This window comes from Parambassis ranga, chromosome 20, assembly GCF_900634625.1.
Source record: "Parambassis ranga chromosome 20, fParRan2.1, whole genome shotgun sequence".
Classification (NCBI taxonomy): Eukaryota; Metazoa; Chordata; class Actinopteri; family Ambassidae; genus Parambassis; species Parambassis ranga.
Window position 1 is genome coordinate 9,268,373 of NC_041040.1, and position 12,750 is coordinate 9,281,122.

At 38.7% G+C, this 12,750-nt stretch overlaps 1 protein-coding gene across 2 annotated transcripts; it reads right to left on the bottom strand.

Moving 5' to 3' along the window:
• Positions 1-2,264: 2,264 nt before the first annotated feature.
• Positions 2,265-12,702, bottom strand: hnf4g (hepatocyte nuclear factor 4, gamma). Of its 2 annotated transcripts, none has more exons than XM_028433388.1 (11): positions 12,444-12,702; positions 8,020-8,185; positions 7,671-7,765; positions 6,983-7,089; positions 6,696-6,845; positions 6,115-6,202; positions 5,507-5,659; positions 5,070-5,119; positions 4,681-4,867; positions 3,903-4,022; positions 2,265-3,632 (listed from the first exon to the last, which is right to left on the bottom strand). In XM_028433388.1, exons 2-11 carry the CDS (start codon positions 8,178-8,180, stop codon positions 3,511-3,513), a joined length of 1,233 nt encoding a protein of 410 aa, XP_028289189.1. In that variant the 5' UTR covers positions 8,181-8,185; positions 12,444-12,702; the 3' UTR covers positions 2,265-3,510. The 2 variants fall into 2 exon arrangements, with proteins under 2 accessions (XP_028289189.1, XP_028289188.1); XM_028433387.1 differs by lacking the exon at positions 12,444-12,702 and adding an exon at positions 9,045-12,428.
• Positions 12,703-12,750: the final 48 nt, after the last annotated feature.

The window sequence follows — 12,750 nt, forward strand, 5'->3', positions numbered from 1 at the left end:
ACACATGCCATTCATTTCAGACTGTACCAATGTTCCCTCTGTATGGTGCAGAGCCCGAGTGTGTGACTTTGCAATCTTTTACGCCTATTTTTGAGATAAAAAAAAAAAATCTGTAGAACACCTCAGGAAAAAAAACATTGTAAAGTTAAATTTAAAAAAAATACTCACACATATTCTTATTAAAGGCATCTTTGTCATTTATTCAAATCTTAATGCTGCAGATTATACAGTAGATTGAAATAAACAGTTAAAAACATGTTTGTGGACAAGATTTAAAATCAAATGTTTTATATATATATATACAAACTTTGGCTTCTTAGATGTCATATCTATAAATAATACTCAGGGCCATTGTCTGATTAAATAATTTTTGAATTACACTTATTATTATGTGCCCATTTTTAAAATCAATTTTTTGACTTGCGATGACAGAGGAAGGGCAAAATACACAGACAACAGCCATTAAAAAGCATAATGTCGCTTTGAAAAGCATAGGCTTGTACTGCCATCTAGTGTTTATGAGAGAGGATGTGATGGGTGGGTTGTCAGGTGATGGACAGTTAGTCAAAAAAGGTCCATTGTTGTCCAGTCTTGGACAATAATTCTAAACATTTTGATTAAATAAGTAAAGAATGTATAAAAAAGGAAAAACAGATGTTAATAATATTAGCCCATTTAATGCCATAAGCAAATTTCATCAGAAAGTTGAGCAGAGAGTAAATTATTTGTTTATTAGGTGTTTAATTATTATTATTAATAATAATAAAAAAATGTAATTTGGTAAGTACACAAGTGGATTATCATTTTAGAAATTACCACTTCCACCCACAAAAAGACAAATATGTGATATTGTTGTCATATTCCTGTCCAGCCTTTGTTCTATCACCCCTCTCTCACTTCGTCCCGTCCCTCTATTTCTCCCCCTTGTCATCCTCCTCAGGTGGAGCAAGCATCATACTGGTGTGTAATAGTGTGCTGTCAGTGTGGGCTGTGGTGAGGTGTGGGGAGGAGAGCGGTGCGTCTCAGATGAGATATGTGACTGGCATGCTAACACACAGTTTTATCTGAGGAAAAGAGAAAGACGGAGCCCCCACAACTCCTCACTATAGGCCTTTGATTAAAGCTCCCCGGGCACACACACACACACACACACCTCCATAAACACACATATGAGAGTGTACACACATGTACCAGCTCAGATTATAAATAAATTGCAGGTAGGACCTTATACACACACACACACATACTGTATATGCACACACACACACACTGCTCCCCATTGTAGGTGGTGTTGTTTTGACCTAAGCTAGGTAGCTTGTCCATTATGGAGTTGATAGAAGGATTTGGCCATGTTGATTCTAGACAACATCATCTCCTCTGCCATAAATAACCGGAGTGTTTTCTCTGAGTCACACAACAATATACGGAGAATAAGAGCTCTCCGCTTTATCCCCTAGTCTCGTCCACTGCACGCAAACACTCATCACACACACACACACACACGCTCATACACGTATACACCCAGAAAAAAAATGATTGTGTGTGGATGGACATATAAACAAAATCATACATTTGAAAGTACAGTTGGCCCTAGCACAGCTTAGTTTCAGTGTAAATTACTGCTTTGCATTCTTCGGTGTTTTGCCTCAAAGTGTGTTTTCTCAGATGGATGATGGGGGGAAACGAGTTTGATTTTAGATGAGCAGCTTTCATCCAGCAGTGTGCTCTCAATAGCTTGCCAATAAAGCTTTGGATACAAACTGCATATCCCTGACCAATGGAACTGTGGGGGAGCATGATGACTTCCATGAAGGAAGTAATGGACAAACCACACTCTGTATTACTGCCTGTGGGTAAACCATATTGAAATACATTTCTGGTGTCGTATCACCGTCTGTCTCTCTATTTTGTTTTCTTTTCAGGATCAAATCTGAAAAAATGCCAATTCAACTTTTCTCTTTAGCAAAAATCTTTTGAAATGACTTGTTGTGGCTGTGACAACAGCTAAAGTGGAAAGGAATCTGATTTTTCCATCTCAGACTTTGTTTGTTTCTCCCTATTTTATCAAAACAAAGTGAGTGAGTGAATGAATGCATGTCATATTATAAATCATATTTTTTCTGTATGTGTCTTTACACAGGGTATCAGATGGAAATCATAAGTATACGTTAACATTGGGGACCCAGTTGCATTCTCTCTCTTTACAGCAAGAGGGCAGTGTTCCTCCTTCTCATTCACTTCAGTTCATCCACACATACCAGTTCATTCAAAACTGCATTTTAATTCATACATAAATTAGTAAATGTACAAATTATCGTCATGAACATAAACAACACAACATAAAATGATTCATGAAACTGAAAAACCAAACTGACAATCACATTTATATCCATACATAATTTAACTATATACAAGATAAATATGACATTCCCTCCTTATTTCTTTTTGCATTTAACATGAGGTTTCCATAAAAACTTTTTTATAAATTATATTATTATGATGTGAATATGTGCCATATACAACCTTTTTATATGTATACAGTCATGAACCTTATGAATATGTTAGAAAAAATGCATATGTTGGCTCAATATACAAATACAACATATTTTCAGTAATTCAAACTGTGTAGAAATACATGCTAAGTACATTTTACTGTTTATTTTTATTTATTTTGCTTACTGCAAAGCAGATTTTGTTTGATATCCAACTGTGTTTTGTGGATTTTAGCTGCTGTTTCCTTTGGAACTTGAATTTTGTATATTTACACACTTGACATTAATTTTTTTTTCTCTTTTGCTTCACCTAAAAAGTAAATATTTGTACACACTTTTCTGTCAATAAGCTACATATTAACGATAATGCATCTTTGCTTTGAAATCATGTTGAAATTCAAGGGCTCAGACGCTAACTTCCTTACTATTTTCAGGCAGAACCATCAGGTGGACTAATGTTAAAAAAGTTCAAACTGAGGGCCAGAAGTGCCAACATTACAAAATAGAAAATACACAACACCTAACACATTAACACACCACATTTCAACACACCATCAGTGATGGAGAGGCAGTGCCCTGTTGCAGGAGGAATCATTTTTTATTTGTCATAGGGCCGGATGCCGCAAGATCAAATATTTTAAGCATGAATCTAGTGGCAAAATGTTATTGTTGCTTGAAATTTTTGGTTTACATGAAGTGTTTGCACATTGAGCCCAGATTCTTGGAATCCATGAGGAACAGCTTTCCTGTGCAATGCTCTAGGTGACCGATTCTGGTGACATGTTGGGAGTTTTAAATAATTCATGAAGCTGCTGCTGTGCCATCTTTGCAAATTACACAAAACTCCTTCCCGATATCAGAGACTGTTACTGAGACACACATATCACTCCTACTGCTCAGCAAAGAGTGTAGGTTTTATTACAGGAGCAATTTAGTGTCAACATAAGCTTTTAAAAAATACTGATCAGCACACTCAGAACCTCTGATACATAATACATCCCAAATTATTTGGCAGGATTCAGGCGTCTGTCTGTGTGGAAGGAGAGGGGCTGCCTGGAGGACAAAGAGGCTGTGGGAAGTGTTTATACATCTCTGGAGCAGGGCCCTGTGGGGGTGACGGGATGGGAGTGTCTGGAGAGGCTGGATGAAGAAAAGCAATGACAGAGAGGTAAACAATGCAGCATTGTTTATTGCTTTTTGTGTCCATTAGATGGAGTAAGATGCTCTTTTTTAATGTGATTTCATGCCATACGGTTAAAATGGAGTTCTAGTAAATCACTACCTGACTATAAAAGACTAGGAGGTGGGATTTAGTGGCATCTAGTTGTGAGGTAGCATATTGCAACCAGCTGAATACCCCTCCTTTTCCAGATTTGTATCATTGTCTGAACATGCAGTGTGTTTTCTTACCTATTTGTGGAGTGTGAGTGACAGGCATGGTGCTGATGACCAGTGTGTGTCCGGTCACAGGGTCTTGGGCCAGCTGGGTGTGTGCTGGGTGGTGCAGATGTGTAGGCTCTGATGTTAGTCCTGAAGACATGACACATGACCAAGTAGAGATGTGTAACCACCTTGCAAAAGCTTCATTGTATTTGACACCTAATTTGCTTAATACTTCAGAGAAAGCCACCATTTTCATATTGGTTTAGTTGACTTGTTGTTTAAGTAAAGCAGGAACTACATCACTATTCCTTAAAAGCACTGTTCCATTGCTAAATATAGCATTAGCTCAACAATATTTGAATATCAGTGTGTTTTGTTCTCGTTGTTGTTCTACATTCTAAACAGATGCTAGAAATAAAAAAAAAACAGGTCTTTCTGTACTTTCTTCAAGTCAAGCTGTTATTTTCTTGAGCTTTTTTAAGTATTTATGGAAAAAAACTGGGAGGCACATTTGGAGGTGACTTTTTACTTTTTTTCACACCCCTGTTCTGCACCCCAGGAGAATATATTTGACTTGTTCTAGCTTTAAATGAAGCTTTTGTGTATATACATTTAGATTTGTTTTCAGACGTCTACAGTCTGTCTCAGCTTCGCCTTTCCCTGCATAAGTGTAGTTTCCCACACTGCTTCCCAACTTTACTGTTCACCCCTGAAGAGTTCACCGCAGAGCGCTTGGTGTTATTGCTGAAGGTCACCCTGTTTGTCTTTCTGCAGATTTACAAGCACAGACACGGGCCAGCCTCACCTCCCAGCAGCATCTCGTGCAGCAGGTTGTCTATCTTGGCCAGGCCGCACAGCTTAATGAACTGGAGCTGTTCGATCATCTGCCAGGTGATGCTCTGCAGGGTGGGCAGCAGGAGTAACAGCTCTCCAAAACGACCCCTGGAGTCATACTGACGGTCATTAATGTAGTCTTCCAGGCTCATCTGAACCTGCACACACACACACAAGGACAGGTTTGTATTACTGTAGAGCAGCTCCACTTGTGTCTTTGTTGAATGATAAATGTAAAGTCATTAGTAAGTGGTAAATAGGTTAGCTTTAATCATGTGACACATGTTTAAATTCATATAAAACACAATAGAATGAGCTTCAGCTCTGCAATAAGCTTTCAGAGTCAAATGGTTGACCTACCTGCAGACGCATGGTCTTAATCTTCGAAGGGTCCCGCAAAGACTTTGCATCTGCAGGTTGGAAGGCAAAGCATAGAAGAGGGGGACGCATTAATGTAGGGAGGGATGGGCAGCAGGAATGAGGAATAGAAAAAAAAAAGGATCAGCGATGAAATAGAGGATATGAGCACAATTGATGGAATGATTATGGTCAAACTAGGGCAGGAAGGTAAAATGAGAGGATTTAGTGAAGGGGAAAGAAGGGGGGGGGGGGGGGGGGGGCAGGTTACACAAGGTGCGGGCAAGGATTGTGGTCACACTATTGGCCAAAGGGGGAACAAAGAATGGATTGAGGGACGATCAGGGAAAAGGAAAAGAGGGATCTGGATCAACATGGTAGAGGATATTTAAACAAAGTAAACAAAATTTCATGAGCACAGTCTTCTTTTCATCTGTTACCTGGGTCAAAGAAGACAATAGCTTTGAGAGCTGCATACTCATTGTCATCTACTTGGATATCTTGAAAGGGCTGGACCAGCTCATCCAGCACCCTGTTGGCTACCCGACATATCTCTGGTTCAGGGCTGTTTCTGTGGATGACGCTGCCATTACCTGCAGACACAGAGAGCATATTGTAGTTAGCTGTAGTGTTAAGAGGAACTGAAAGGGACTGACAGGTATGTGGGAGTGTATGAGGTGGGGCTGCTTGTGAGGAAGGCTGACAGGGATTGTTATAGCCTTGTGAGAGAGATAAGTTTAATCTTGTACACTTTTATTTGCCCTGTTTAATGGTGTCAGCCAAGACTTTTGTTAAAAAAAAAGAATGTCCTAAGCAATATAGTAATACAAAAAGTATGCTCGAGTGTTTGTAGCTGACAAAGCTGCTTACAGTGTGATGTTGGTACATGTCCCAGTAATGAATAATGCCATTTACAAGAGACACTTTTGAAGTTATACAGAAACAGAAAGTTCTAGTTAATCATTGTCAGCAGTCTTCACACTTCAGTGCTGAACCACCTGATCACACCACACACAAACAAGATGCCATTCTAGTGGTCAGTTTCTACCTAAAAGCAGGAAGTCCTTGAATGGCATTGACCTTCTGGCAACCCCGAGCAAGAGGTGTTCACCTGCATGAGCCCTTAGCAAGCTCACCTGGGGACAAACACACATAGTTAAACAAAGAGCACAAACAATGCAACAATGGCTCTCATTCTCTCTATATATATTACAAATATACATGTAAGTATGTTGTATTTAATAGTCTCCGAGAGCTTTAGGGGTGTCTCGTTCTGATTTTTTTATTATTTTTATTTGCAAGAACTTTATTTGACTATAGGGTTCAACCATCATCTATTATATTTTTGTCATTTTGAAGCTTACAAGACATTATTGGCACATTGCAACACTTATTTTAACTTGTTTAGAAGGCACATAACATAAAGTATATAGCAACTCCAACTAAGGCTCTTTGTCAATTCAAACTAAAGACCATTGTCACCCGTATAGACACGTAATATGACAATATAGAAAAACAGAGCATCAGTAGTGGGTCAGATTTTAACACATGGAAGTCATGCATGAGATTGACTGCATACTAGCAAAGGCATGCCCTCAGATTACCCATTATATTTCACAGGCTTGTTACCTGGTCATCCAGTGGCAGCTCTCCAAAGGCAGGGATATATTTAGCCCATTCCACCAACACCAGTAACTGCTGTCTCATAGAATCACAGACGTCCCCTACAGTGGCCGACTTCTGCTCTGACATGTCTGCTATTACAACTGGAGGAGTGATCTGCAGAAAAGAAAAAAAAAATCATTTCCATGCAGTTTATTTAGACACATGAAGCACTGACAGATGGAGGTAACATCAGCTCACATACAAACATATGTCAGCCTTAAAATAAGGAAAACCCAGAAAGAGAATATTACCTGTTGTGACAATGACTCTGCTTGGGCCAAAATAGTAATGGTTGGTAGGTCTTGGGAGTCAGGGATACTTCTTCTGGAGCTGATCCGATCCCTCTCATTCTGTACAGCTTAGATAGGACAGCATACAATTAATCCAAGTTTTTGTTTTATATCCTTGTGGGGACTAAAACCAGAATGCACACACACCATCCTGAGGACTTATTGAGGTCTCCAATAGAGACTACTCTTTGAGATTTCAGGTTTAGCAGAGGAGGCTGTGGAAAGGAGGTATGGAAGAAAATGGATAAAGAGAGAGAGATAGAAAGTGAATAATGCTAGCAGACACTATAGGACAGTTAATATTTAGGAAAATAACCACACAGGCTGGCATCAGCAAGAAGAGTAAAACGTTAACCAGTTGCAATCCAGAACAACATGCTTGAATAACGCATGATTAGGTGTCATAAAACTCTGTGCCAAGGTTATACCCCTCATAAATATACACTCACACTAAGTAATCACCTGTTTTATGGCTGAGCCAATTTCAACCATTGTGAAGCAGCTTTCAGATTCTCAGTCTTTAGTGCCTCCAGTTTGCCTGCTCTTTATCTCAGCTTTATCAAACACAAAACTACACTGAAACCACATAAAAGTACTGATCGATGACTATATATAATGTGAATCAGGATTCTAATGGAGGTTTTCTCACCTTCTTTTTTCATGCCAGCTCTGAAGCATTTGTTGAGTCTGCAGAAACGACACTGGTTCCTCTTATCTTTGTCCACAATGCACTGTCTGCTGAACCTGCACACGACGAACATACATTGATATAAGTAGCTTAACATAGCCACAGACATGATGACAGCATGTACTGTGGTATTTTATAAGGCAGCAAGACATGCCACAACATGATGACTGAGCTGAGCTTAACAGCATGATTACATACATGCTTAGATTCTATACTGCTGTGCATAAAATTTGGCGTTTCTATAGTCCTTGTTACGTATTTCTTTGTTTTTACATTAGTGTGAGCTCACGCAGTGTATACTGGTCTGTACCTGCAGGAGTAGACGTGGCTTTTGCGTATGGAGCGTCTGAAGAAGCCTTTACAGCCATCACAGCTAGAAGCTCCATAGTGTTTCCCTGTGGCCTTGTCTCCACATATCGCACAGTTGCTGCTGACCCCATCTGGACCAGGTAGGCTTGGCTCTGTTGGCATGTTGTCTGAAATACATGGTCAGAAAATGTTTATGCAAAATGTTGCTGTAATAATTCTCTTTGTGAAGTTTTAGTCTTGGAATTATATTTTTTAACGTTTACGCTATATAATTTTTAGAAATAATATTCTTATGCCCATATTACCTCTCAACAACACTAGCGCTAGTTGCAGTTACCAGTTATACATTGATTTAAAAAAAATATAACAGTATTTTGCATCTGCAAATCAGGAGAAAGAACATGGCAGTACAATCACCCGCATATTAAACATTATCTTTCATTATAATCATCATCATTATCACCTGCAGCAGTACCATAATCATTACCATCACCATTGTCCTCATACTCATTGTTCAGTTATACAGATGATGTAAATGAAAAGATGCACCAACACACTTACATCCCTGCTACTCATGCTTCCCTCAGTCCCCCACCAGGCAGTGCCAACGTGGGAATAGTCAATGTTTGACTACCTTTGTGTTCGCGTGCTGAGGCCACATCAGTGGGTATCACTTGAGGTGCATGCTTGCTCCTCAATGAAATATCTTCATGACACATTTTCCAGCCTAAACATCCTGATTTAACCCCTTTCTCTCCGCTTATCTCTCACTTTACTCATTTTTTGTGCTATGTACAAAACAATCTATCCAGTTCTGACTCACTGTGCTCTTTATAAGATACCCCATGTTACCAAAGAGGCCTCTGATTTGTAAATACACAACATAAATCTCTGTATTAAAACTGACCTGTTTACAGGCATTTATAGGTGAGTCTAATGCAGGCTGAGAAACAGAACATTTGTGTCTTTATGTGCATGCCAAGATTGTGTATGGTCTTGTGTGTGTCTGCATGCACAGACGCTTACCTCCTCCCCCATAGAGTACTTCTGCATTCTCAAAGCCCAGTGTGCTGTATGAAGGATCCAGGCCTTCACAGTAGTTGGCAACTTCCATATCTAACAGAGATTTACTCTGAGGAGTAGGAGGATACTTCATTCCTTCTCGTCTCTTCTTTTCTCTTCCTTCCAGTCTCTGTTTCATCTAATTCTTGCGGACATGGCCAGGGAGATCCCTGACATAAAAGATCTATAATTGTATCTGATTGGCCCAGAAACAAGGTGAGGGGAGGAGCTGAGGGTAAAACTTCTCACCTAATTACACCTTACTTATCTGTCCCTCTCCCTCACACTTATCAGAGGGGATGATGAGATAGTGGTAAAGGAGATATTTCCCCTCTCCCTTTTGCCTCTTTTTGGAGCCCTCTTTTTGCTCCATGACACAAATTTCTTTTGTGCATGCACAGTAATGCGTTTGGCCTTAGAGAAACATACATTTATGAATGTGTATGTGACTTGAGTGTATGTGTGTGTGTGCTTTTGTGTGTCTTTCCTTTCCTAATCTAATCAATAGCAATGTAATAGCACCACCACCTCAGCAGATATCATCTCTAAAGACACAAAGTGAAATAGCAAACAATGATAAATGCCATCAGCACTTTCATACACACATTCTTTGGGTTTAATCAAATCCTTTTATTACAAATGAATTAACTTTATATTGTACCTACGCCTATGACCACATCCACGCTCCAGTCTAAACCTCTCACCTTTAATTGTTATTTACTAGGATTACATAAAAGTAAATACCAACATTTGCACAGCTTAAATATCAGAATCAGACCTCCTTTATTTATCCCCGAGGGGAAAGATGAACAAATTGTTTAAGACAAGTAGGGGACAATCAAAATTGGAAAATCCAAAACAAACTGATGCCAGTTACACCTTCTCCTCCTTGTTTTGGAGGCAGGGCTGTAAAAAACACACTCTAAATCACTATACCATGGCATAAACCAGTTAAAATGCCCCCACTCACCCATTTTACATCAGTGATTTCATTGCACTAAATCTCGTTGTGTGGTTTAAATGTAATCAGTTTGGGGGCATTGTGTTGGAGAGGGCTGTAAATGATAAGAGGCAGTATTATGGGAGGTTTGATCAGTAATGAGTGGGCCAATCAGAAGAGCACTGTAAGCAAATCACATCAGAATGCACAGATTACAGAAAGCCATACATATTAATAGTGGTCACAGATTAACAGATATTAGATACTGGAGAGGGGAATAAAACAGACAGAAGTAAAGAGACAGAGAAGTGATAGATTACATTTTAACCAGGCAGTTAAGTCAATCCTCCTGACTCATCAGGTCTGTTAGAGAGTTCACTCTTTACACTTCTACACACTGAAGTGGGAAAAAGAGAATTAAATAGGTCTGCAAGTATAAAGACGTGTAATCTGTATGTATTTTTGTTAAAGAAATACTCAGATATTTTATTATTACCACAATTTGAAACCATTTGTTTACAAGTTAATGGAAAGCATTCCAACCCTAAGAGTATGTGAAGTATTTTCTTTAAAAGTACTAATTATAAAATGGTCTTTTTGTTTTTGTAAATGTAATGAGGCTCAGCATAAATAAAGTACAACAATGTTCTAGAAGTTACATGCAATCAGTGTCTTAGAAATCTATTTACTTACTTCACTCTGCTGTCAGACACAATATATAGATTCATCAGAAAGGTAAAAACTTCATTCCACAGCATTTGTGCATTTCTGTCTACAGTGTGAAATGTGGACAAACCATAAGCACCTCCTACCTTTATTTGGTAAGATATTTCAAACAGTGGAGCTGATCTTTTATATGGTTCTTCTTACTTTTGTAAAACAATGTGTACAACACATGGTCTTCAACCACTGGGCAAAACAGACTATGTGGTTAAAATATTTTCCAGGTTATTATAATGTAAAAAGGAAAGGAAAAGCTGTGGTGGGAAAGTAGCTTAAGCATCGCACCAAAGACACTTCTACCGCCGCTGCTTCTACTCCACTCCATTTCAGCTGGAAATACTTAATTACTCCAATACTTAATTAGTTACTTTTAAGATGATTTTATATAATGGATTATGTGGGCTACCATGCTTATAACATGCATTGGTAAAGATCAAACCAGTGTTTTGCCTCTGACCTCATAGATTGTGTAATCTGTAAAGCTTTGTGATGGTTAAGTAAATGTAAAAATGATGAAATATTTAGAGGAAAAAACCAAAAAGATCAGAACTGTTATTTTCTTCTTAAGAATCTCAAAATAGCATAATCTAAAACTGCAACAGTAATAAGCTGCTTACATTTCACTAGTGATAATATATCAGTCAGAAGGACCAAACTATGACTATATTATTCAGCAAAGGATCTGTATATTCTTTCACCACTGATGAAAAGCATGGCTTACACATTTATAGAAACAGAATAATAAAAATGTTATGACTTCTTCCAGGACATAATAGAGAAACCTCGTTCCCACCTAGCAACCAAAAGCTCTTTGTGGCCATAAAACCCTGAGCAAAGAGGCTATCTCTGTGTGAACTGGCCATAATACTGTCGCCTCTATTTAGACTGGAGGTTTTAACAGTCACATGTGATGGTCCACTCTAGTAAACTCTTATATTCTGAAAACCAGACGACAGTATGAAGTCAAACAGCCCCTACATCTGTACATCATTAACTGCTTATATTTGTTGCCATGCCGTTCAGCTCTTAAACCACTGTTGCAGGGCTAATGAATAGAAAGTTTTCTTAAGCTTATATGTCATAGTCATCTTAAAACACATGTTACAGCCTTAACCAACAATCCTCTGTCACCTTGCAAAATGATGGCTTATTTACAGGCTGCTGTTGTGGATCGGATTGTGTCTTCAGTGTTTTATATGTGTGTTTAGCCAAAGCCAGAAGTGTGGTGAACTTTCACCGTAGTGTGAGAATCATAATTGCCTTTTATTGTGGCTACAGAAATACTATGATTTATTAAAGATTTAATCATGTGGCATACTGTATCATAGAATCAGAGAAAACCTTGTAGTGAATGGATTATTATCTCTCTTCTTAGCACTCTGTTGCTCGTGGTATGGATTATGTCCCTGTGCAGATGAAATGGGTTATCACATGATCTTTACAGCACAGTATGCGTGACAAAGTGAGTCTTTCTTATCTGTCCTTACAAAATGCTGTCTGCTAAGACGACTGCAGTGTGTGTGTGTGAAGTAGTCCCACCATTATCAAAATACAAAACCACGTGATTTAAGAGAACATGTTAGCAAACTTCCTTGAAAAACCACTAAAGGCAGGCTCCACTTCCTCTATAAAAACAACAACTGTTTTAATTTTCATCTAATTTTTGCATTTCAGTAAATACACAAACATTTTTGGCTTACCTTTTTTCTGTTTCTTGCTGGGATGTGCATTTATCCAGGTGTGCTGCTGAACTCAAGATAGCGAACAGCCTTCAGTGTGCCATTAGTCTAAGTGACACTGAGCATGGGAAAAAAATGGTAAAGGTGTTCTTCGACAACATTAAAAGGGAACGTTGGAGAGCTGAGCGGCCTATAATTCATGAAGCGACACATTGGATGGCGCCACCATAGCCCTGTCATTAGATCGATTTACTAAACAAACTCAAACTAGGGTGGGGATGTTAAACAGTAACCCAGTGCCATAAAAACGAAAAGGAAAAGATCACCA